The 27,483-nt window shown below is 42.1% G+C and overlaps 1 protein-coding gene across 4 annotated transcripts in view; it reads right to left on the reverse strand.

Annotated features, from left to right (window-relative positions):
* jakmip2 (janus kinase and microtubule interacting protein 2) overlaps positions 1-27,483 on the reverse strand; it is a 50,672-nt gene that overhangs the window by 22,355 nt on the left and 834 nt on the right. For 2 of the 4 annotated variants that reach the window (XM_052529577.1, XM_052529579.1), the window contains exons 2-6: positions 6,414-6,658; positions 5,021-5,518; positions 2,464-2,709; positions 1,131-1,229; positions 247-393 (exon numbers count right to left, since the gene is read on the reverse strand). In XM_052529577.1, coding sequence (XP_052385537.1) covers positions 247-393; positions 1,131-1,229; positions 2,464-2,709; positions 5,021-5,518; positions 6,414-6,542 — 1,119 coding nt within the window. In that variant the 5' untranslated portion in view covers positions 6,543-6,658. The remainder of the gene's footprint in view (positions 1-246; positions 394-1,130; positions 1,230-2,463; positions 2,710-5,020; positions 5,519-6,413; positions 6,659-27,483) is intronic. The other 2 variants (XM_052529578.1, XM_052529580.1) reach the window with 1 other exon arrangement.

Genomic DNA, 27,483 nt, shown 5'->3' on the forward strand with positions numbered 1-27,483 from the left:
CTATGTTATTGTTTTTGTCGCACTGCTTTGCTTTATCTTGGCCAGTTTGCAGTTTTAAATGAGAACTCAACTGGCCTACCTGGTTAAATAAAGGTAAAATGTAAAAATGTTTACTAAACTATTGAGCCCTAATTGTGTTGAGATCTGTGCGATGATTCCACTCACCATAGAATAGAAATAGAATTACTAGAATGGGGATTCCCAATTTAAGACAATGGTCTGTAGTTCTATTTCTATGCCACTCACCATCTCCAGGTTCTCCTTGGCCAGGCCTTTGAGTTTCTCTTCCATGCGCTGCAGGGTCTGGCTGAGGTCATCATTCCTCTTATTCAGCACCTTGTTCTTTTCCAGCATGGGCTTGCACTGCTTCTCAGACTCCCGCACACGCTTCAGCTGTGAGGATGAGAGAGAGAGAAAAGAGAGAAAGAGATAGAGAGATAGGAATAGAGAGAGAGGAGACAGAAAGACAGACAGAGAGAAAGAGAAAAGAGAGAGCGAAAGGAAGAGAGAGGAGAGGGAGAGAGAGAGAGGAGACAGACAGAGAGACAGACAGAGTGAGATAGCGACAGGGAGCGATAGATGCAAATGAAGATAGAATAGAAGGGGAACAAAGGGAGATGGAGGGATGAAGAGTTTCGCTCAGTCCAGTGTGTCAACATGGCAGGGGTCTAGACTAGGTACTGTATTTATAAATTATTTACAGGTGTTTTGCCAGGTGCATTCAGTGTATGTTTAATGAATCCAGATTAAATAGGACTGTTATCCTTCAGTGACAGAGGACCAAAGCTGCATTCCAAATGGGAGCCTATTGCCTACACCCTTCTGGGCCCTGGTCAGAACTAAATAGGGAGCCATTTGGAATGCCCCAAGATGTTTATTTTTATTTTTTTATTTGACCTTTATTTTACTAGGCAAGTCAGTTAAGAACAAATTCTTATTTTCAATGACAGCCTAGTGGGTTAACTGCCTGTTCAGGGGCAGAACAACAGATTTGTACCTTGTCAGCTCGGGGATTCGAACTTGCAACCTTTTGGCTACTAGTCCAACGCTCTAACCACTAGGCTACCCTGCTGTGATTCATTGCTAGGCTCTCTGCCAGGTAGGAGGAATTCAGAGTGACCAGATCATACCAGTTCATTCCTCTCATCCACCAGCAGTGAGTTGCGGTCCTCCAGCTTGCGGATGGTGGAGTTGAGGTCAGCCATGCGCCTCTGGTTCCTGCGCATGTCCTGGGTTGTTGAAACAGAACGCATGGCGTGTTACGACACACTACATTCACTATACGACAAAAATGATATGGATTATTGTGAATTATACACAAATGCATTATTGTGAATATTTGTATAATATGAATAATTTCAATGGCATACATGTTGGGGACAGATTTGTTAGGAAAATACAAATTTATAGGACATTTATTTCTGGAGTTTACTTATAAGGTAATTATTTAGACGTATCAGTGACACATCTCTTTAGAAAAAAAAAGCCAGACAAAAATAGTTTTCTGTCATGTGGTGATTTTCAAGCAGACCGTGACTAATCCAGAATGTGAGACTGCATTAAAACCTCACAGACTTCTTAACTGACTAGCAGTCTTCTTGACTGACCAGCAGGCTTCTTGACTAACCAGCAGGCTTCTTGACTGACCAGCAGGCTTCTTGACTGACCAGCAGGCTTCTTGACTGACCAGCTATCTTCAGATACAACGGCCTTCAGATCCCTTCAGTTTTCTGTTCAATACCAGGTAGGAGCTTGATTTATTGTGTAGTAAATTGGAAGGTACTTTTTTAGAAGATAGGAGTATTTATCTAAATACTTGTTTTTTTGGGTTTTTCATTTGACATATTACCTAGTACTACTTTGTCATGTTTAAAAAGTAATATTACCATCATAGCAAGTCATTCATTGATCATAAAAAGTGATATTTGCATTAGAAGATACTGTATGATGGGATGCATTTGCCCTATTACTAACATTTTGTTGGTGGGGCACTATGGAGTGGGGCTTTAAAAACGTTTCGATATTTTTGGTCTTAAAATGGTGGTATTATGTGGTATTATCTGAGTCACAAAATCTCCATATAAAGAATGGCCACACCCAAACTGTGCTTGTTTGACTGTGTGAAAGCAGCTTGATAATTGTCCTGTATTGAGCAAAGACCATGTTTCCGCATGTGGATGATGGTATTACAATTCCAGAGTTATTTCATATTTTTTTATGACCACTTGTTTATGTCATTTGTCTCGTGTTTTTTTCCGCATAAACTACACAGGCTGCTTCTATAAATAGCCTATACAGTAGGCAATAGGTAATTGGAGTGTGGCAATTGGCTATACTGTACATAAACTAGTGTAGGCCTATTTTACCTTTCATTATGGGTTAATTGTCAGATTAATTTCAAAGTAATTTATTTTGGACTGGCTTCATTATTACATTTCTATAATCTACAGACTGCATTTGTACCATTTCCAAGTTCCCCTCTGCCTTTCTATGTCGTACCGGGCTGCCACAGTGTTCTGCCCCGTCCCCAGCCCGTCCAGGGATCTCTCTCTTGGGGCTGCCCAGGTTACACTCTGCCTCCTTGACCAGGAACAGCTGGTCGTCCAGGGCATCCTTCTGCATCTGCAGCTTCTGCAGCAAGCCAATGGCATTCTCCAACTCCTTCTCCAGAGAGAAGATGGTGCGCTCTTTAGACTTGATCTCATCCACCTGAAGGAAGGAATAGGAAACAGGAAACTCGGTGACTCAGAGAGACGGACAGGACAGACGGAACGACAGACGTGCACAGTTCTAAAAGTATAATTTGAAGATATGATGTATCATACTGTATGTATCACACGCTGATCTGTTTCACCTGTCTTTTTGCTTGTCTCCACCCCAGGTGTCGCTCATGTTCCCCATTATCCCCAGTGTATTTATACCTGTGTTCTCTGTTTGTATGTTGCCAGTTCGTTTTGTTCGTCAAGCCTACCAGCGTTTTTCCCCTTGCTCCTGTCTTTTTCTAGTTCCGGTTTCCTAGTTTTCCTGATTTTGAGCATTCTGCCTGCCCTGACCCTGAGCCTGCCTGCCGTTCTGTACTTTGTCACACCACCCTGGATTATTGACCTCTGCCTGACCTTGACTTGTTGTTTTGCCTGCCCCCTGTTCTAGTAATAAACTTTTGTTACTTTGACACTGTCTGCATCTGAATCTTCCCTGAAACATGATAGTATATATCAAATTGTATCATGTGAAAGTCTGCCTGGAAAGAACGTGACCTTGAACTCTGACCTTTGCCAAGATAAAAGGGCTACTCCTTGCTAATTGATTGCTTTGGAACCTTGGCAAAATTTGATTTGATTCCAACTAGCTTTGATAAGGATCATGATAATTAGCTACAAATGTAGGATGTTAATTTGATCACCTTGTTGCAAGAGAACCTTCATGCAATGCAGAAAATATCAAACCTGTAGTGTATCTGAGGTTTAAAAAGGCTTCGGAATTTTGTAATTTCCACTTAGAAATTTCAGACTTGATTTTTCCTTATGAAAAATCAGCACCTCTCCCCAAAGGTGTGATTACTACCTCTGAGGGTTTAGAGCTTGAGGTTGTCACCTCATACAAGTACTTGGAGTATGGCTTGACGGTACACTGTCCTTCTCTCAGCACATATCAAAGCTGCAGGCTAAAGTTAAATCTAGACTTGGTTTTGTCTATCGTAATCGCTCCTCTTTCACCCCAGCTGCCAAACTAACCCTGATTCAGATGACCATCCTACCCATGCTAGATTACGGAGACATAATTTATAGAAAAGGCAGGTAAGGGTTGTCACACCCTGACCGTAGAGATCCTTTTTATTCTCGATGTTTGGTTAGGTCAGGGTGTGACTCGGGTGGGAAAGTCTATGTTTTCTATTTCTTTGTTTTTGGCCGTGTGTGGTTCCCAATCAGAGGCTGTCTATCATTGTCTCTGATTGGGGATCACATATAAGATGTCATTTTCCTTTTGGGTTTTGCGGGATCTTGATTTCTGTTTAGTGTCTGTACCTGACAAAACTGTGCGCTTTCGTTTTCACGTTTATTATTTTGTTTGAGTGTTTTTGAATAAAATATCATGAACACTTTCCGCGCTGCGCTTTGGTCCACTCCTTTCGACGAGAGCCATGACATGGGTGCTCTCGAGCAGCTAGATGCTCCTACCATTTGGCCATCAGATTTGCCATCAATGCTCCATATAGGACACATCACTGCACACTATAGTCCTCTGTAAACTGGTCATCCCTGTATACTCGTCGCAAAACCCACTGGTTGATGCTTATTTATAAAACCCTCTTAGGCCTTACTCCCCCCTATCTGAGATACTGCAGCCCTCATCCTCCACATACAACACCCGTTCTGCCAGTCACATTCTGTTAAAGTTCCCCAAAGCACACACATCGCTGGGTCGCTCGTCTTTTCAGTTCGCTGCAACAATTGGAACGAGCTGCAACAAACACTCAAACTGGACCGTTTTATCTCAATCTCTTCATTCAAAGACTCAATCATGGACACTCTTAATGACAGTTGAGGCTGCTTTGCGTGATGTATTGTATTCTCTACCTTGCCCTTGGTGCTGTTGTCTGTGCCCAATAATGTTTGTACCATGTTTTGTGCTGCTACTATATTGTGTTGCTACCATGTTGTTGTCATGTTATGTTGCTACCATGCTGTGTTTTCATGTGTTGCTGCCTTGCTATGTTGTTGTCTTAGGTCTCTCTTTATGTAGTGTTGTGTTGTCACTCTTGTCGTGATATGTGTTTTGTCCTATATTTATATATATTTTATATTTTTTGTTTTAATCCCCGCCCCCGTACCCACAGGAGGCCTTTTGCCTTTTGGTAGGCCATCACTGTAAATAAGAATTTGTTCTTAACTGACTTGCCTAGTTAAATAAATAGAAATGAATGGAGCAATGAGAAAGAACAGCTAAGGCTACATCTAGTGTTCAGCCAGACATGCATTCTGGAGATCAGACCGTCTGCAGACCCTCAGCCAGTATTCACCAGTCTGCGGATGTCCCTCTCGCTGTCCCACTTGATCTTGGAAATCTGCTCTTGGTGAATCTGGTGCTCGGAGCGCAGGTCCCCAGCCTTCATCTTATCTGCTTGGATCATGGTGCTGAGCGCCTCGTCTGTCTGCTTCTTGGTCTGCTTAAGCTCGGAGATCTCCTGCAGCAGCTTGACCCTCTCCACGTCGAAGAAGCGCCGCGCCTCTTCTTTGGCCTCCAGGGTCAATGCTGTGCGCACCTTCTCTCCGCTGCCGTCCCGCATGGCGCTCAGTGCCGCCTTGAGCCGCTGATTCTCTTGGTCCTTGATCTTGGCGGTGCGGGCCTGTTCCTGCTCGTGCTGGCGGACCAGGTTCTCTCTGAGCGCCTGGAGCTCCTTCTGCTTCTCCTCGTGCCATTTGGCTCGCTGCTCTGTCAGCGTGGCCGTGTGCCGGTGCTGCTCCTGCTCCCGGATGCGCTTGCACTCCTGCACCTTCTCACGCTCCAATTTACTCACCTAGCCCCCAGGGAGAGAGGAATAGGAGACAAAGAGAACTGGGTTACACTACAAAGGCATGTCAGAGAGAGGACTACATACAGCCCGGAGGCAATTCTCTTGATCTAAGACCGGTTAAGTTGATAAATTGATTAAACCTAAAATCAACGACAGGGGTCAATTTTGACCCATTTTGACCCAACTTTTGGTAAAGTCATAATTTCAAATAGATCCTTCTTAAATTGTTGGACTTTGTCAAGCAACTCATTACCAACAAAAAGCATGTGCCATCTGCAGTTGAAGACACTGTTATATACTGAGTGTACAAAACAGTAGGAACACATTCCTAATATTGCTTGCAGCCCCACCCTTTCACCCTCAGAACACCCTCAATTAGTCAGGGCATGGATTCTACATGGTGTCAAAAGCGTTCCACGGGGATGCTGGACCATGTTGCCTCCAATGCTTCCCACAGTTGTGTCAAGTTGGCTGGATGTCCTTTGGATGGTGGACCATTTTTGATATACACGGGAAACTGTTGAGTGTGAAAAACCCAGCAGCATTGCAGTTCCTGACACAAACTGGTGTGCCTGGCACCTACTACCATAGCCCATTCAAAGGCACTTAAATATTTTGTCTTGGCCATCTACCCTCTGAAAGGCACACATACACAATCCATGTCTCAACTGTCTCAAGGCTTAAAAATCCTTCTTTAACCTGTCTCTTCCCCTTTATCTACACTCATTGAAGTGGATATAACAACTGACATCAATAAAGGATCATAGCTTTCACCTGGATTCACCTGGTCAGTTTATCTCATGGGAAGAGCAGGCATACATAATGTTTTGTACACTCAGTGTAGGTGTATTTAAGAAGGGAAGATTTACATGTAATGTAGTGTTCCAACGTGGCCTACCTTGCATTTCTCTTGATGAAGTTCTATTTGAATGTCAGTCAGTTTGGACCTGAGATCTTCGTTAGCTGCCTGTAAAGCAGAGATGAGCGCTTCGGGCTTCTCGCCCTTGGTGCGTCCCTTCTTTGCCATTGAGTCAAATATTACAGCTGCTCCAATGCTTTCATTGAGACTTCATAGAAACGAACAGAGGCCCTCCTGTGGTTTCCAGTTCTTCCTCTTCCTCATGATCTTAGTAGACAGAAGAGCTAAGTGTGGAGAGGAATAAGAAACATTTTAGACAACTGTCATTGAAGGACCAGGAAGATAACCTCAACTTAAGTGTTAACATACAGTAGCAAGAAAAAGTATGTGAACCCTTTGGAATGATCTGGATTTCTGCATAAATTAGATCCTAGCTTCATCCAAGTCACAACAACAGACAAACACAGTCTGCTTAAACTAATAACACACAAATTATTGTATGTTTCTTGTCTATATTGAATACATCATTTAAAAATTCACAGTGTAGGTTGGAAAAGTATGTGAACCCCTAAAGACTTCTCCAAAAGCTAGTCGGAGTCAGGAGTCAGCTAACCTGGAGTACAATCAATGAGACGAGATTGGAGATGTTGGTTAGTGCTGCCCTGTCCTATGAAAAACATTCACAAAATTTGAGTTTGCTATTCACAAGAAGCATTGCCTGATGTGAACCATGCCTCGAACAAAAGAGATGACCTAAGATTAAGAATTGTTGACTTGCATAAAGCTGGAAAGGGTTACAAAAGTATCTCTAAAAGCCTTGAGGTTCATCACTCCACGGTTAGATAAAGTGTCTATAAATGGAGAAAGTTCAGCACTGCTGCTACTCTCCCTAGGAGTGGCCGTCCTGCAAAGATGACTGCAAGAGTACATCTCTGTTGACGACTCTACAATACGTAAAACACTAAACAAGAATGATGTTCATGGGAGGGCACAACGGAAGAAGCCACTGGTATAAAAAAAAAACATTGCTGCATGTCTGAAGTTCGCAAAAGATGTTCCACAGCGCTACTGGCAAAATATTCTGTGGACAGATGAAACTAAAGTTGAGTTGTTTGCAAGGAACACACAACTGTATGTGTGGTGAAAAAAAGGCACAGCACACCAACATCAAAACCTCATTCCAACTATAAAGTATGGTGAAGGGAGCTACAGGCCTCAGGGCCTGGACAGCTTGCAATTAACAACATAAAAATGAGTTTTCAAGTTTATCAAGACAATTTGCAGAAGAATGGAAGGCTATCTGTCCGCCAATTGAAGCTCAACAGAAGTTTGGTGATGCAACAGGACAACGACCCAAAACATAGAAGTAAATCAACAACAAAATGGCTTCTACAGAAGAAAATATGGCATCTGGAGTCCTAACCTCAACCCGATTGAGATGTTGTTGTGGCATGACCTCAAGAAAGCGGTTCACACAAGACATCCCAAGAATATCGCAGAACTGAAACAGCTTTGTAAAGAGGATTGGTCCAATATTCCTCCTGACCGTTGTGCAGGTCTGATCCTCAACCTGGGTTGCACATTTGGGTAATATTCAGAGGTGGAAACTTGTCGTGGGAATTAACGGGAATATATGGGGATTAACCGAAATATAGGCAAATAGATATTAATACCATTTAAATGTAGATGTTTTTTGCATTGTATATACAGTTGAAGTCGGAAGTTTACATGCACTTATGTTGGAGTCATTTAAACTCATTTTTCAACCACTTCACAAATGTCTTGTTAACAAACTATAGTTTTGGCAAGTCGGTTAGGACATCTACATTGTGCATGACACAAGTCATTTTTCAAACAATTGTTTACATACAGATTATTCCACTTATAATTCACTGTATCACAATTCCAGTGGGTCAGAAGTTTACATACACTAAGTTGACTGTGCCTTTAAACAGCTTGGAAAATTCCAGAAATTGATGTCAGGGCTTTAGAAGCTTCTGATAGGCTAATTGACATCATTTGAGTCAATTGGAGGTGTACCAGTGGATGTATTTCAAGGCCTACCATCAAACTCAGTGCCTCTTTGCTTGACATCATGGGAAAATCAAAAGAAATAAGCCAAGAAAAAAAATAGTCGACTTCCACAAGTCTGGTTCACCCTTGGGAGCAATTTCCAAACGCCTGAAGGTACCACGTTCATCTGTACAAACAATAGTACGCAAGTATAAACACCATAGGACCATGCAGCCGTCATACCCCTCAGGAAGGAGACACGTTCTGTGCAAAAAGTGCAAATCAATCCCAGAACAACAGCAAAGGACCGTGTGAAGATGCTGGAGGAAACAGGTACAAAAGTATCTATATCCACAGTAAAACGAGTCCACCATCGACATAACCTGAAAGGACGCTCAGCAAGGAAGAAGCCACTGGTCAAAAACCACAATAAAAAAGCCAGACTACGGTTTGCAACTGCACATGGGGATAAAGATTGTACTTTTTGGAGAAATGTCCTCTGGTCTGATGAAACAAAAATAGAACTGTTTGGCCATAATGACCATTGTTATGTTTAGATGTTAAAAGGGGGATGCTTGCAAGCCGAGGAAACACCATCCCAACCGTGAAGCACAGGAGGGACTGGTGCACTTCACAAAATAGATGGCGTCATGAGGAGGGGAAATTATGTGGATATATTGAAGCAACATTTCAAGACATCAGTCAGGAAGCTAAAGCTTGGTCGCAAATGGGTCTTCTAAATGGACAATGACCCCAAGAATACTTCCAAAGTTGTGGCAAAATGGCTTAAGGACAACAAAGTCAAGGTATTGGAGTGGCCATTGTGGGCAGAACTGAAAAAGCGTGTGCGAGCAAGGAGGATGACAAATTTTACTCAGTACACCAGCTCTGTCAGTAGCAATGGGCCAAAATTTACCCAACTTATTGTGGGAAGCTTGTGGAAGGCTACCCGAAACAGTTAAACCATGCAATGCTACCAAATACTAATTGAGTGTATGTAAACTTCTGACCCACTGGGAATGTGATGAAAGAAATAAAAGCTAAAATAAATCATTCTCTCTACTATTATTCTGGCATTTCACATTCTTAAAATAAAGTGGTGATCCTAACTTACCTAAAACAGGGATTTTTTTTTTTACTAGGACTAAATGTCAGGAATTGTGAAAAACTGAGTTTAAATGAATTTGGCTCAGGTGTATGTTAACTTCCGAATTCAACTGTATTTACCATATCATACAGAGACAGAAACATAAACCTTTTACCTTATCATAAGTAGACATAATTGCAAATGATTAAATCCTTCCAATAGAAAAACAACAATTTAGTTATGAATTTAACTTTAATTAAATGAGTTGATTCTTCACATGGGATGATTTCACTGAACACCAAAAGAAAATGAATATTGAATTATCCCCAATGATCCATCGCATCTCCTAAAAACGTTTTCAACATACATAGTCTGATAGTCATGATAGTCAACCAAACTAAAGATTTGGTTGTCTTCCTCTCAGGCTTCCCTGTCTTCTCCCTGGACCTCCTCAATTAGCTACTTTTTATTATGTTGGGAATCTTGATCAACAGCGCTACTAAGGGGACATTTTTGGGAATCCTCCAATCAGAGCGCCGATATTGGTCATATGATCAGTGTGCTGTTCCAAAATATTTTGGAAAACATGGCAACCATTTTTGAGCTGAAGCAAGAGAAAATCAACTCCCATGTTGGAGTTAAATGGGACAAACATGCTATGAGGGGTGGCCAGTCCTCTTCTGGCTGTGCCAGGTGGAGATTATAACAGAACATGGCCAAGATTGTCAAATGTTCATAAATGACCAGCATGGTCAAATAATAATATTCACAGTGGTTGTCGAGGGTGCAACAGGTCAGCACCTCATTAGCTTTAGAGGGTAATGTTATGAACAATCACTGCTGAAACAAACTGTTTTTCTAACTTTACTAATGTCCTACTCATCCCAATTTGAAGTACTGTGCACATGTTACTGTATACATGTTGTTAGGTAAGAGAAAGGGTTTTGTTGGCGGGTGTTAGAGTAGAGCGTGGGGAGGCATAGCCACCCCCTGAAAAATCAGACATAATATAATTTTTAAAATTATAATTTTGTTTTTTTCTTCACAAAAGTAGTACAGTGGGCCTTTACTAATCTTGTACTAGTGGGCCGATATAGCTGTCTGTAGCGCGGATCAAAAAATCATCGCAGCATCCCCACCCCCAAACATCTTCCTATGGGTATAGGGGGAAGGGCAGAATACAGTGGGGCACAGCATTGTGCTGCTGTGTGTTTGCATAAGGAGATATGACAGTGGTCTGATATGATTGGCTGAGGCTAAAGACCATGACAGAGGGAGATGTTGGAGTTTGGAGGCAGTCCTGGGCATCCATTGAAAGAATGGCCAGGCGTAACCTAGCAACATGTTTGTGAAATACAGCAATCTCCTACGCACATCAAGCCAAAGAGAGGAGACAGAAGAACCTCCCCCACACCGGGAGAAATATTAAAGACTAGCCTCTGACTCACTAGCAGCAGTCTCTCTTTGTTAAGGAAGTGGAGAATCCCTCTCATATTTTTTGGGACGCTTTATTGACAGATAAGAAATAGTGAGAGAGAGGTGAAGAGACACAGGGATTGAATCCCACTCTCCAACGGGGAGTCACAAATGTTACCACTAGACCACAGCCCAGAACTTAGCAGCAGTCTCTTACGAAGACTGTAGAACCCATGCTCTTTAATTTCAGCCACTGTTCACACACTGCAATAGCCTCCTTGAATAAAATATCCTCATTATCAGAGGCAGGTTGACATATAATGATGATTAAAACATCACACTAAGATTTCAGATGAAGATAGTAGTCATCTCACCTGCGCTTACCAGTCGCTAGGCTTTTTATTTATCTTTTTGTTGAATTTTTACCCCTTTTTCTCCCCAATTTCGTGGTATCCAATTGTTTTTTAGTAGCTACTATCTTGTCTCATCGCTACAACTCCCGTACGGGCTCGGGAGAGACAAAGGTTGAAAGGAGACGAAGGTTGAAAGTCATACGTCCTCCGATACACAGCCCAATCAAGCCGCACTGCTTCTTAACACAGCACGCATCCAACCCGGAAGCCAGCCGCACCAATGTGTCAGAGGAAACACTGTGCACCTGGCAACCTTGGTTAGCGCGCACTGCGCCTGGCCCGCCACAGGAGTCGTTGGTGCGCGATGAGACAAGGACATCCCTACCAACCAAGCCCTCCCTAACCCGGACGACGGTCCGTGGGGCGACACAATTGTGCGTCGCCCCACGGACCTCCTGGTAGCGGCCGGTTTACGACAGAGCCTGGGCGCGAACCCAGAGTCTCTGATGGCACAGCTGGCGCTGCAGTACAGCGCCCTTAAGCACTGCGCCACACGGGAGGCCTCGCTAGGTTTTTTAAGTGCTTTCAATCAGTGAAGTGTTGCTTGTGGTCGCTGTCCATGGACCATGGCTGCTTTGTAGAAATAGGCTACAGTTCATATCTTCGTGTGAATATGCAGACGAAATCGCGAGAGAATACGGCTCATCCACCATTCAAAAGAAAAGCAACCTAAACCACTCTCTGGAGTCTTTATGACCTTTCTCACAGCAAGTTAGTCTGGTATGGCTCTTTCTGGTCTGGACTAGAGGTCGACCGATTATGATTTTTCAATGCCGATACCGATACCGATTATTGGAGGGCCCAAAAAAAAAGCCGATACTGATTAATCGGCCGATTTTTGCAAATGTATTTGTAATCATGACAATTACAACAATACTGAATGAACACTTATTTTGACTTAATATAATACATCAGTAAAATCAATTTAGCCTAAAATAAATAATGAAACATGTTCAATTTGGTTTAAATAATGCAAAGACAAAGTGTTGGAGAAGGAAGTAAAAGTGCAATATGTGCCATGTAAGAAAGCTAACGTTTAAGTTCCTTGCTCAGAACATGAGAACATATGAAAGCTGGTGGTTCCTTTTAACATGAGTCTTCAATATTCCCAGGTAAGAAGTTTTAGGTTGTAGTTATTATAGGAATTATAGGACTATTTCTCTCTATATGATTTGTATTTCATTAACCTTTGACTACTGGATGTTATTATAGGCCCTTTAGTATTGCCAGTGTAACAGTATAGCTTCCGTCCCTCTCCTCGCCGCTACCTGGGCTCGAACCAGGAACACATCGACAACAGCCACCCTTGAAGCAGCATTACCCATGCAGAGCAAGGGGAACAACCACCCCAAGTCTCAGAGCGAGTGACGTTTGAAACGCTATTAGCACGCACCCCGCTAACTAGCTAGCCATTTCACATCGGTTACACCAGCCTAATCTCTGGAGTTGATAGGCTTGAAGTCATAAACAGCGCAATGCTTGAAGCATTACGAAGAGCTGCTGGCAAAACGCACGAAAGTGCTGTTTGAATGAATGCTTACGAGCTTGCTGGTGCCTATGTAACAGTATAACTTTAGACCGTCCCCTCGCCCATACCCGGGCGCAAACCAGGGACCCTCTGCACACATTAACAACAGTCACTCACGAAGCATCGCTACCCATCGCTCCACAAAAGCCGCAGCCCTTGCAGAGCAAGGGGAACCACTACTTCAAGGTCTCAGAGCAAGTGACGTCACCGCTTGAAACGCTATTTAGCGCGCACCACCGCTAACTAGCTAGTCGTTTCACATCCGTTACACCTACCATCGCTCAGTCAGACTGCTCTATCAAATCATAGACTTAATTATAACATAATTAACACACAGAAATACGAGCCTTAGGTCATTAATATGTCGAATCCGGAAACTATCATTTTGAAAACAAAACGTTTATTCTTTCAGTGAAATACGGAACTGTTCCATGTTTTATCTAACGGGTGGCATCCCTAAGTCTAAATATTGCTGTTACATTGCACAACCTTCAATGTTATGTCATAATGAAGTAAAATTCTGCCAAATTAGTTCTCAATGAGCCAGGCGGCTCAAACTGTTGCATATACCCTGACTCAATGAACGAAAGAGAAGTGACACAATTTCACCTGGTTAATATTGCCTGCTAACATTTATTTGAGCTAAATAGGCAGGTTTAAAAATATATACTTCTGTGTATTGATTTTAAGAAAGGCATTGATGTTTATGGTTAGGTACACGTTGGAGCAACGACAGTCCTTTTTTGCGAATGCGCACAGCATTGATTATATTCAAAGCAGGACACACTAGATAAACTAGTAATCTCATCAACCATGTGTAGTTATAACTAGTGATTATGATTGATTGATTGTTTTTTATAAGATAAGTTTAATGGTAGCTAGCAATTTACCTTGGCTTCTTACTGCATTCGCGTAACAGGCAGGCTCCTCGTGAGGCAAGTGGATAGAGCGTTGGACTACAAGATTGTAAGGTTACAAGATTGAATCCCTGAGCTGACAATGTAAAAATCTGTCGTTCTGCCTATGAACAAGGCAGTTAACCCACCGTGAAGAAGTGAAGAAGTAAATTCAGAGCATTTGGCTCTTGGATCGTTTAGAGCGCACACTGGATGCTCTGGCCAATGAGTAGGGTCGATCCAAGGATTCTGACATCACAACGGCAGTCAAGCACCCAAGATAACTGGCTAAAGTTGGCTAGCTTGCTATCTATTTCCAGATACAAATGAGAGAACATCTCACTCTGACCATTTTACTCACCCTAGCAGGGGTGGTTCGGCTGTTTTCATGTTGTCTAGAGCGTTGGTGATTGTAACTGTGCTGCTGGCAAGGATTTAATTACGTTTTATTTTGTCTTTCAATTTTTGCTCGTTTTTTTGCTGTTGAATATGACACCGGTCATATTCAATGGGTATTGCGTGTTCGTAAATTCATCAGTTATTCTGTGCTCTGGCACACTCAGACAAAAATACTCTGAAATCAGAGTAGATAGCCAGTGAATTTAAGAACGCACCCATAGATTCATGGGCACTGTTTCTTCATAGCACTTCTGGACGAGGGCAGGAAAGCAATGGACATGAGTGATGAACAGGTTACTCACAGAGCATAGTGACACTGAACGGACCACTCCTACCTAACAAACTCATGATAGTGGAAAATCACAGAGAACTGGTCTCATTCAATACTGAAATGCAAAACTAATGCAATGACGCTCAACTAAATGGTATTGAAATGAATGCTGACAGACACTACAATGTCCAATTGTACTGTGGCTGGATAAATACATATAGACAGTCTGTCTGTGAAGGGCTGTCTGGCTTCAATGCCATCAGTGACATTCTTATACAAACTCCAGATTTAAATGTATTTTAAATGTTTTAAATTTTGTATTTAACCTTTATTTAACTATATTTAACACATCAACATTTGTAACATTTGCATAATACACATTTGGTGTAATTAAATAACATGGTTTTGGTCACATCGACTGAATTGAAAACGATTTATAGGTTTTTAGGTAACAATCAATATCACAACAATGTGTAAAAATGTGTTAGCCTAAGGTAATCCACAATCAAACACTAAAAACTAAGGAAAGAGGATTTAAATCTTAGAGGCTGTGTTTTGTGCTCGTCAAAGGCCTGCTCAACTCTTGGGACTGGTCGTCTTTGAATCTGACAGATTCCTTCAGTGTTGCTGGTCCTGTGGTATGTGTTGTGATGATGGGGATGGTGGTCATGGTGTGTGTGCTTGTGTTTGTTGGCGTGTCCGCCTAAGAATGTGTGTGTGACATGGTGAAGTGGTAATGGGAACAGGGGTGCTGGTGGGAGTAGCATGAGGTTTGATCAGGGCTGTTCCTAAATGCTCTAAATCCCACAATACTCCTCTGGAGCTTGCACATGTACCCCTTCGTGTCGTCACGCCAATTGAGATGTAAGGGCCAGGCTTTTCAGGCAGTGCCCGGAGGGCCTGCTGCTGTCTGTGATGCACCAGAAGACATGGAACATGGCTCAGGCAGACCCTCCCCAATACCCTCGTCCTCCTTCTCACCCTTCCTCAAAAAGCCAAATGAACCCATGCAGGGGGTGGGGGGAGTGCTTTCATGGCAGTCTGTGATAAGGAAAGGTCATTAGGATTGGACGGGAGGGTAGAGGGGTTAAATCCACTCAAAGGACCCTTAGATCACAGGAGCACAGGGCAACCAGGCCTTACTAAAAGATGTTGAGTGTCTGCCGTATCCTCGTCTGGAACCTCTCTAGAGGAATCAACACTTTGTGTTTACTAGAAATAGACACGGACACATCAAGCACCAATTCAATTTGATAAGCGCTGGTTTGAAGAATAGCATGGAATCTAATTTTATAAGAGCTATTAGAGCAGTTAACTCAAGTGCAGTTTTCGTCATTTTTGTGCAAAAATCGTTTTTATCGTGATTAGTCTGACATTGTTCAAAATTCATTGAAAACATCCAAAATAAATAATCTATATGGCTAAAAACAACAACGTAGTGTCAAACAAATTGACATTGAGGTTAAAGATAGTTTGCTTTACCTGATTTTGCTGTCCATTAGTGATTTTGCTGTCCATTAGTGATTTTGCTGTCCATTAGTGATTTTGCTATCCATTAGTGATTTTGCTATCCATTAGTGATTTTGCTGTCCATTAGTGATTTTGCTATCCATTAGTGATTTTGCTATCCATTAGTGATTTTGCTTTCCATTAGTGATTTTGCTGTCCATTAGTGATTTTGCTTTCAATTAGTGATTTTGCTGTCCATTAGTGATTTTGCTATCCATTAGTGATTTTGCTGTCCATTAGTGATTTTGCTATCCATTAGTGATTTTGCTATCCATTAGTGATTTTGCTATCCATTAGTGATTTTGCTTTCCATTAGTGATTTTGCTGTCCATTAGTGATTTTGCTATCCATTAGTGATTTTGCTATCCATTAGTGATTTTGCTGTCCATTAGTGATTTTGCTATCCATTAGTGATTTTGCTGTCCATTAGTGATTTTGCTATCCATTAGTGATTTTGCTGTCCATTAGTGATTTTGCTGTCCATTAGTGATTTTGCTATCCATTAGTGATTTTGCTATCCATTAGTGATTTTGCTGTCCATTAGTGATTTTGCTATCCATTAGTGATTTTGCTGTCCATTAGTGATTTTGCTATCCATTAGTGATTTTGCTGTCCATTAGTGATTTTGCTGTCCATTAGTGATTTTGCTGTCCATTAGTGATTTTGCTATCCATTAGTGATTTTGCTGTCCATTAGTGATTTTGCTGTCCATTAGTGATTTTGCTATCCATTAGTGATTTTGCTATCCATTAGTGATTTTGCTGTCCATTAGTGATTTTGCTGTCCATTAGTGATTTTGCTATCCATTAGTGATTTTGCTATTCGTTTTGCTATCCATTAGTGATTTTGCTATCCATTACTGATTTGGCTATCCATTACTGATTTGTTATTTATTTTGCTATCCATTAGTGATTTGGCTATCCATTGCTGATTTTGTTATTTATTTTTGCTATCCATTACTGATTTTGCTATCCACTACTGATTTTGCTATCCATTACTTATTTTGTTATTTATTTTGCTATCCTTTACTGATTTTGCTATCCTTTACTGATTTTGCTATCCATTACTTATTTTGCTATCCATTACTGATTTTGTTATTTATTTTGCTATCCTTTACTGATTTTGATATCCTTTACTTATTTTGCTATCCACTACTGATTTTGCTATCCATTACTTATTTCGCTATCCATTACTGATTTTGCTATCCACTACTGATTTTGCTATCCATTACTTATTTCGCTATCCATTACTGATTTTGCTATCCATTACTGATTTTGTTATTTATTTTGCTATCCTTTACTGATTTTGCTATCCTTTACTGATTTTGTTATCCTTTACTGATTTGGCTATCCTTTACTGATTTGGCTATCCTTTACTGATTTTGCTATCCTTTACTGATTTTGCTATCCATTACTGATTTGGCTATCCTTTACTGATTTTGCTATCCTTTACTGATTTTGCTATCCTTTACTGATTTTGCTATCCACTACTGATTTTGCTATCCATTACTTATTTTGTTATTTATTTTGCTATCCTTTACTGATTTTGCTATCCTTTACTGATTTTGCTATCCATTACTTATTTTGCTATCCATTACTGATTTTGTTATTTATTTTGCTATCCTTTACTGATTTTGCTATCCTTTACTTATTTTGCTATCCACTACTGATTTTGCTATCCATTACTTATTTCGCTATCCATTACTGATTTTGCTATCCATTACTGATTTGGCTATCCATTACTGATTTGGCTATCCTTTACTGATTTTGCTATCCTTTACTGATTTTGCTATCCATTACTGATTTGGCTATCCTTTACTGATTTTGCTATCCTTTACTGATTTTGCTATCCTTTACTGATTTTGCTATCCACTACTGATTTTGCTATCCATTACTTATTTTGTTATTTATTTTGCTATCCTTTACTGATTTTGCTATCCTTTACTGATTTTGCTATCCATTACTTATTTTGCTATCCATTACTGATTTTGTTATTTATTTTGCTATCCTTTACTGATTTTGCTATCCTTTACTTATTTTGCTATCCACTACTGATTTTGCTATCCATTACTTATTTCGCTATCCATTACTGATTTTGCTATCCACTACTGATTTTGCTATCCATTACTTATTTCGCTATCCATTACTGATTTTGCTATCCACTACTGATTTTGCTATCCATTACTTATTTTGCTATCCATTACTGATTTTGCTAACCATTACTGATTTGGCTATCCATTACTGATTTGGCTATCCTTTACTGATTTTTCTATCCATTACTGATTTTGCTATCCTTTACTGATTTTGCTATCCATTACTGATTTTGCTAACCATTATGTCAATATTCTTGTTGCTTTTTGTATAGTTTTTTGTAAATTACAGCTCAATTTGAGCAAATTCTGAATTAATCGTGATTAATCACAGCAATCCTGCAATTAACTCGATAATTTGTTTTTATTGTTTGATAGGGAAATTGTATACAGTACTGCACAAAAGTCTACTTTGTTTAGGCCTACTTGGCAGATAGATGATAAAGTGACATCAATTCCTATTATGTCATTGTGGCAATGGTAGTGCTATTAGAGTGTCTTGTGTAACATAATTTGTTATTAGAGTTTTTTGTGTAACATAATTTGTTATTAGTGTTTTGTGTAACATCATTTGTTATTAGAGTCTTTTGTGTAACATCATTTGTTATTAGAGTGTTTTGTGTAACATAATTTGTTATTAGAGTGTTTTGTGTAACATAATTTGTTATTAGAGTCTTTTGTGTAACATCATTTGTTATTAGAGTGTTTTGTTTAGCTGTGCTGTTTTGTTTGGATGACATCCAGGCTCTTAGGTAACAATACTGGGCTATGTATCAACAAACACAGTTGTGTGGAGGATAGCCTTAATAAGTCATCTGGAAGGAGGAGTTATGGCATCAGTTATCCTGTTCTCACCAACACAACAATGCGCTGTACAGTACCGCTGTTAAATACGCCAAAGTGGCAGCGCTCTTCACTATGGATGAATTGAGGATGAGATATGAAAATAAGGCCTAAACCTCAACTTGCCCTAGGTATCAAATACAATTGTACAAGATTTCCTTTATGGTATTGGAAAAATTACTGGCATGCTGAAGAGTAGATTATATATACTGCAATTGTCCTGTACTGCAAAGCTATTATTATTTCTTAGAATACACCTTTTGTCTCACCAGCCTGAAGATATAATATAATAGCATTATTTGTCCCGTTAAAGTATTTAAATGATTACAGGAAACAGTACTGGTCAGGTACATTTTCAGGTGAATCACTGTAGATGTCGAACATAATATAACGTTTGTAGAAGCCAATTTATATTTATTAATTTAAACTGAGTTCATATTTCATACTTAATTAAAGAACATTCATACATCATTACTTATTGTTGATATCATTTCAAGGGATTGATAGCAGTTCATATGACGTTGGTTCTGGAATTTAGCTGGCAAGAAGCTGTCTATGGAAATTGCTAGTTAATAACTTCAATCAACTATTTATTCAGCCTTTTTTTTGCCAAGGTTGTATTCAATGTTTTCCCTGCACCAGAGTCAGAATCAAGGCCATTGGCTTCAAATTGTACTGGGGGATTGGACGTTCAACATTATTTTCAGTGGACCTCATGGAGATCAATCTATATAGTTGTTAATCCATAAATATTCCCCATGGACTGGTCCATGCTGTGACCAAGACCTGGCACATGTTGGGATGATGGTGGGTACTACTACAGCCCATGCACTAGCAGACTACAACAGGACACAGCTGTCTCTCCTGTTACACTACACTATACATGAGCACTAATGCAGCATTAACCCAGAAACTGCCCATGTTAGAGGGATGCTGCGGTAGACTGCAATCGGCCAGAACCAGGGGCGGGGTTACATTAAGCTGTAGGCTACATATAAATCTGATTATTGACCCGTTCCACATTTGGTGCTGGGACATAATCCAAAGGCGTTTTTTATATTTACATGGGGTTTGTCCCAATTATTTATCCTTCCTCCCAAAGTGTGCACTTGTTCACATTTCATCTCTGACTTAAAAGGAATGACTGGTAAAATAAATATGGTGGAAACTCCCAGTTGCCCATGCCTCCACCAAACCGACTTCAAAGGAATGACTGGTAAAATAAATATGATGGAAACTCCCACCTGCCCATGCCTCCACCAAACCAACGTTTTTAGATTTGTGGAAAGAAGTGAATGAGCGCACACTTCAGGAGAAATTAGATATTATTGGGACACACAGTATAACTCTTATACATTGAGTGTACAAAACATTAGGAAATTGTTGCCAGTGTGTTACATTGTGTTGGGTACTAATGTCATGTTTGTTTATGGTAGATTTCTAAGCACCAATGCTGTTTGGTGCCACTTCATTTGTGGCAGTAATTAGTAAATGCTACTGCTAGCCTCAGGACTACCGTTTAGCACATTGCTACAAATGTCTTTCTGTCTATTCGCAAGGCTTTGGCACCAATTTTATCTTCCGCTCAAAACAAATAAAATTACTTTATTGCCATTCTGGCATAAACAATGACAAGTAATAACAGAAGATACATGCTACATAGTCCATACATCATATTAATGTAACCAAGCTATTCACATACAATTCATATCATACAACATATTCAATTCCAGCTTGTTTTGCAAGTCTCGCTGTATTTGCCAATGCATAACTTTTTCAGATTGCATGCTGCTGGAATGTAATACACTCCTAATGCCAGGCCTTGACAGCTCGGATTTTGGTTTGCTCCAAAATGCCCCTGTCGTGCTATGCCCATGTAATTTCCAGACAGGGAGGGAATACAACATTTTGCGTCACATTTCTTAAGAGAATCAGGGTTATGCAATCTTTGTAGATGGTGCAGTTGGGCCACTCTGCGTCCCAAATGGCACTGGCATCCTATTCCTCATGAGCCCTGGTCAAAAGTAGTGCACTTTACAGGGAATATGGTGCCATTTGGGATGCGGCCTCTGATTCCAGTGCTGGCTATGCCAGAGGACCTGATTTCAGTGCTGGCTATGCCAGAGGACCTGATTCCAGTGCTGGCTATGCCAGAGGACCTGATTCCAGTGCTGGCTATGCCAGAGGACCTGATTTCAGTGCTGGCTATGCCAGAGGACCTGATTCCAGTGCTGGCTATGCCAGGGGACCTGATTCCAGTGCTGGCTATGCCAGAGGACCTGATTTCAGTGCTGGCTATGCCAGAGGACCTGATTCCAGTGCTGGCTATGCCAGAGGACCTGTTACCAGTGCTGGCTATGCCAGAGGACCTGATTCCAGTGCTGGCTATGCCAGATGACCTGATTTCAGTGCTGGCTATGCCAGAGGACCTGATTTCAGTGCTGGCTATGCCAGAGGACCTGGGGTTTAATCACTCTGCATGGCAGTGAACGTTATCCTTCCTGACTGTACATAGATCTTTCTATCTACCTTTTCTTTTGTATTATTGACTACGTTTGTTTATGTGTAACTCTGTGTTGTTGTTTTTGTCGCACTGCTATGCTTCATCTTGGCCAGGTTGCAGTTGTAAATGAGAACTTGTTCTCAACTGGCCTACCTGGTTAAATAAAGGTGAAATTTAAAAAATAAATAAAAATAAAAAACAATAAAGAGCAAAAACCAAGCCATTAGGTCGAAGGAATTGTGTCTAGGCACAATCCCCATCATGGTGTGGGGATGTTTTTCAACGGCAGGGACTGGGAGACTAGTCAAGATCAAGGGAAAGATGAACAGTGCAAAGTACAGAGCGATCCTTGATGAAAACCTGCTCCAGAGCGCTCAGGACCTCAGACTGGGGCAAAGTTTAATCTCCAACAGGAGAACGACCCTAAGCACACAGCCAAGACAATGCAGGCTTGAGGAAAAGCCTCTGAATGTCCTTGAGTGGCCCAGCCAAAGCCCGGACTTGAACCCAATCGAACATCTCTGGAGAGACCTGAAAATAGCTGTGTCGCAACGCTCCCCATTCAACCTGACAGAGCTTGAGAGGATCTGCAGAGAAGAATGGGAGAAACTCCCCAAACACAGGTGTGCCAAGCTTGTAGCGTCATACCCAAGAAGACTTGAGGCTGTAATCGCTGCCAAAGGTGCTTCAACAAAGTACTGAGTAAAAGGTCTGAATACTTACAGTACCAGTCAAAAGTTTGGACAGACCTACCCATTCCAGGGTTTTTCTTTATTTTTGCTATTTTCTACATTGTAGAATAATAGTGTAGACATCAAAACTATGAAATAACACATATGGAATCATATAGTAACCAAAAAAGTGTTAAACAAATCTAAATAGATTTTAGATTCTTAAAAGTATCCACCCTTTGCCTTGATGACAGCTTTGCACACTCTTGGCATTCTCTCAACCAGCTTCATGAGGTAGTCACCTGGAATGCATTTCAATTAACAGGTGTGCCTTGTTAAAAGTTAATTTGACAAATTACCAAAGTATTTGACAGTCAGAAAACCAAAGCTTTTAGTTGTTTTAACTTCCCAAAGTTTATAACCTGGATGCCTTAATATTTTAAATTCTGTCAACTTCCTATACAGTTGAAACAACTACATTGACAATTACACATTTCAGAATGGGTTGGAGCGAGCGGTCGCATCCGCACTTCGCTCCGCAGGTAGTATAACTTTTCATTACATTTCATTACATTTCATTATAGTACAACGGTTTGATTTGTCTAATCTTAGCAATTTCTTCTTAGCTAGCTACATAGCCGTCTTTGTTTCAAAGATAACTGCGTAATTATCGTATTTCGTCGTCCTAACGTAGTCTACACTGCTATCTGCCCAGCAGCTAGCCAGCTAGCAAACGTCCACCGTCTACCGAATAGCAGCACTGTAGAAACTATTACACTCAACTGAACGACTTGATTAGTGTAGTGTTAGCTAGCTACATAGTTGTCTTTGCTGTCTTCGTATCCAAGATAATTGTGTAGTTTAGAGTGTGTAGTCTTAGAGTGATTATCTTAATTTACCGAGGTTAGCTAGCCAGCTATTTGTCGTCCTTAACGTAGGAGACACTGCTAGCTAGCCAACAGCTAGCCAACGTCTACCGAATAGAACTTCCCCACTCAACAACCCGGTCGCATTCCGCTTCGCTCCACAGGTAGTATCACATTTTTCATTTCATTTCATTACAGCACAACGGTTTGATTTGTTTGATCGTAGCTAGCTACATAGCTAGCTACATAGCCGTCTTTGTGTCAAAGATAATTGTGTAGTCTAGAGCGATTTTCTAGGTTAGCTAGCCAGCTATTGTCGTTCTTTTAACGCAACGTAACGTAATCAACACTGCTAGCTAGCCCCCGAATAGCAGCACTGTAGAAACTATTACACTCAACGTAACGACTTGATTAGTGTAGTGTCAACAACGCAGCCACTGCCAGCTAGCCTACAAAGTCAACAACGCAGCCACTGCCAGCTAGCCTACTTCAGCAGTACTGTATCATTTTAATCATTTTAGTCAATAAGATTCTTGCTACGTAAGCTTAACTTTCTGAACATTCGAGACGTGTAGTCCACTTGTCATTCCAATCTCCTTGCATTAGCGTAGCCTCTTCTGTAGCCTGTCAACTATGTGTCTGTCTATCCCTGTTCTCTCCTCTCTGCACAGACCATATAAACGCTCCACACCGCGTGGCCGCGGCCACCCTAATCTGGTGGTCCCAGCGCACGACCCACGTGGAGTTCCAGGTCTCCGGTAGCCTCTGGAACTGCCGATCTGCGGCCAACAAGGCAGAGTTCATCTCAGCCTATGCCTCCCTCCAGTCCCTCGACTTCTTGGCACTGACGGAAACATGGATCACCACAGATAACACTGCTACTCCTACTGCTCTCTCTTCGTCCGCCCACGTGTTCTCGCACACCCCGAGAGCTTCTGGTCAGCGGGGTGGTGGCACCGGGATCCTCATCTCTCCCAAGTAGTCATTCTCTTTCTCCCCTTACCCATCTGTCTATCGCCTCCTTTGAATTCCATGCTGTCACAGTTACCAGCCCTTTCAAGCTTAACATCCTTATCATTTATCGCCCTCCAGGTCCCCTCGGAGAGTTCATCAATGAGCTTGATGCCTTGATAAGCTCCTTTCCTGAGGACGGCTCACCTCTCACAGTTCTGGGCGACTTTAACCTCCCCACGTCTACCTTTCACTCATTCCTCTCTGCCTCCTTCTTTCCACTCCTCTCCTCTTTTGACCTCACCCTCTCACCTTCCCCCTACTCACAAGGCAGGCAATACGCTCAACCTCATCTTTACTAGATGCTGTTCTTCCACTAACCTCATTGCAACTCCCCTCCAAGTCTCCGACCACTACCTTGTATCCTTTTCCCTCTCGCTCTCATCCAACACTTCCCACACTCTGCCCCTACTCGGATGGTATCGTGCCGTCCCAACCTTCGCTCTCTCTCCCCCGCTACTCTCTCCTCTTCCATCCTATCATCTCTTCCCTCTGCTCAAACCTTCTCCAACCTATCTCCTGATTCTGCCTCCTCAACCCTCCTCTCCTCCCTTTCTGCATCCTTTGACTCTCTATGTCCCCTATCCTCCAGGCCGGCTCGGTCCTCCCCTCCCGCTCCGTGGCTCGACGACTCATTGCGAGCTCACAGAACAGGGCTCCGGGCAGCCGAGCGGAAATGGAGGAAAACTCGCCTCCCTGCGGACCTGGCATCCGTTTCACTCCCTCCTCTCTACATTTTCCTCCTCTGTCTCTGCTGCTAAAGCCACTTTCTACCACTCTAAATTCCAAGCATCTGCCTCTAACCCTAGGAAGCTCTTTGCCACCTTCTCCTCCCTCCTGAATCCTCCTCCCCCCCCCCCTCCTCCCCTCTCTGCAGATGACTTCGTCAACCATTTTGAAAAGAAGGTTGACGACATCCGATCCTCGTTTGCTAAGTCAAACGACACCGCTGGTTCTGCTCACACTGCCCTACCCTGTGCTCTGACCTCTTTCTCCCTCTCTCTCCAGATGAAATCTCACGTCTTGTGACGGCCGGCCGCCCAACAACCTGCCCGCTTGACCCTATCCCCTCCTCTCTTCTCCAGACCATTTCCGGAGACCTTCTCCCTTACCTCACCTCGCTCATCAACTCATCCCTGACCGCTGGCTACGTCCCTTCCGTCTTCAAGAGAGCGAGAGTTGCACCCCCTTCTGAAAAAACCTACACTCGATCCCTCCGATGTCAACAACTACAGACCAGTATCCCTTCTTTCTTTTCTCTCCAAAACTCTTGAACGTGCCGTCCTTGGCCAGCTCTCTCGCTATCTCTCTCAGAATGACCTTCTTGATCCAAATCAGTCAGGTTTCAAGACTAGTCATTCAACAGAGACTGTTCTTCTCTGTATCACGGAGGCGCTCCGCACTGCTAAAGCTAACTCTCTCTCCTCTGCTCTCATCCTTCTAGACCTATCGGCTGCCTTCGATACTGTGAACCATCAGATCCTCCTCTCCACCCTCTCCGAGTTGGGCATCTCCGGCGCGGCCCACGCTTGGATTGCGTCCTACCTGACAGGTCGCTCCTACCAGGTGGCGTGGCGAGAATCTGTCTCCTCACCACGCGCTCTCACCACTGGTGTCCCCAGGGCTCTGTTCTAGGCCCTCTCCTATTCTCGCTATACACCAAGTCACTTGGCTCTGTCATAACCTCACATGGTCTCTCCTATCATTGCTATGCAGACGACACACAATTAATCTTCTCCTTTCCCCCTTCTGATGACCAGGTGGCGAATCGCATCTCTGCATGTCTGGCAGACATATCAGTGTGGATGACGGATCACCACCTCAAGCTGAACCTCGGCAAGACGGAGCTGCTCTTCCTCCCGGGGAAGGACTGCCCGTTCCATGATCTCGCCATCACGGTTGACAACTCCATTGTGTCCTCCTCCCAGAGCGCTAAGAACCTTGGCGTGATCCTGGACAACACCCTGTCGTTCTCACTAACATCAAGGCGGTGGCCCGTTCCTGTAGGTTCATGCTCTACATCATCCGCAGAGTACGACCCTGCCTCACACAGGAAGCGGCGCAGGTCCTAATCCAGGCACTTGTCATCTCCCGTCTGGATTACTGCAACTCGCTGTTGGCTGGGCTCCCTGCCTGTGCCATTAAACCCCTACAACTCATCCAGAGCATACGCCGCAGCCCGTCTGGTGTTCAACCTTCCCAAGTTCTCTCACGTCACCCCGCTCCTCCGCTCTCTCCACTGGCTTCCAGTTGAAGCTCGCATTCCGCTACAAGACCATGGTGCTTGCCTACGGAGCTGTGAGGGGAACGGCACCTCAGTACCTCCAGGCTCTGATCAGGCCCTACACCCAAACAAGGGCACTGCGTTCATCCACCTCTGGCCTGCTCGCCTCCCTACCACTGAGGAAGTACAGTTCCCGCTCAGCCCAGTCAAAACTGTTGCTGCTCTGGCCCCCAATGGTGGAACAAACTCCTCACGACGCCAGGACAGCGGAGTCAATCACCACCTTCCGGAGACACCTGAAACCCCACCTCTTTAAGGAATACCTAGGATAGGATAAAGTAATCCTTCTCACCCCCCTTAAAAGATTTAGATGCACTATTGTAAAGTGGCTGTTCCACTGGATGTCATAAGGTGAATGCACCAATTTGTAAGTCGCTCTGGATAAGAGCGTCTGCTAAATGACTTAAATGTAAATGTAAACTGAGTAAGTCCTTGAAATGATATAATAGAGATTTCATTATGCTCCCCTCTCTCTATTGCTCATGTTTTAGCTTTTACACCAGTTTCAAAACAGTCAGTGAACTCAGCAACCAACCAACAGACCACTTTAACTACAACTAAATTCTTGCTAACGGTTACAGAAACACTTGACTTTTTACATTTGGTTGTTCATCTATCTTCATTGACTGCACTAACTGAAGTCACTCTGGAGAAAATTGTATGCTAAATTACCAAGATGTAAATGTAAAAAATGTATGGTTGTAACACATGATATTATTCCAATGAGTTTCTCCCTCAAAATAAATTGAAATCATCTGAATTTGACATTTTCAGTTGCTTTAGTTTGTTTGACTTCTTGGTTGTGAATTTCCTGAGTTGAGTAACCATGTAGATCTTAGCTGATTCAACTTGATTTCATAAGTTAAGACAATTTGATATGTTGTAGTTATCTAAAGCGATTTTTTTTGTCAACACAACTGATATGTTGCTTCAGATGATCTGACTTTATTGTTGTGAATTTCTAAGTTGAGAAAACACAGTTTTTTGCTAAATCAATTTGATTTAATATGTTTTGACATTTTGAGTGAGTTGAAGTCAATTCAACTTAAAACATTTTGTTAACTCAACAATTTAGTTGACATGGGCAAGTAAAATTATTAATTTGGACCGAATCTCAATAAATGTTTTAAAGTGCAGGCAATGGCATCTAGCATTTAATACCAGCACCCCTCTGGTTGAAAGCTCACTTCCCAATAACCCAATTGATGGTTTGTAATAATACATCTAGAACTCCATGCATGCCCTCTGGTAGGCCTACCTTATCATATTGGTGTGTTGTGTGTAAATAGTTGACACAGTTATTGTTGAAT

Source organism: Oncorhynchus keta, chromosome 11 (genome assembly GCF_023373465.1).
Source record: "Oncorhynchus keta strain PuntledgeMale-10-30-2019 chromosome 11, Oket_V2, whole genome shotgun sequence".
NCBI classification, from domain to species: domain Eukaryota; kingdom Metazoa; phylum Chordata; class Actinopteri; order Salmoniformes; family Salmonidae; genus Oncorhynchus; species Oncorhynchus keta.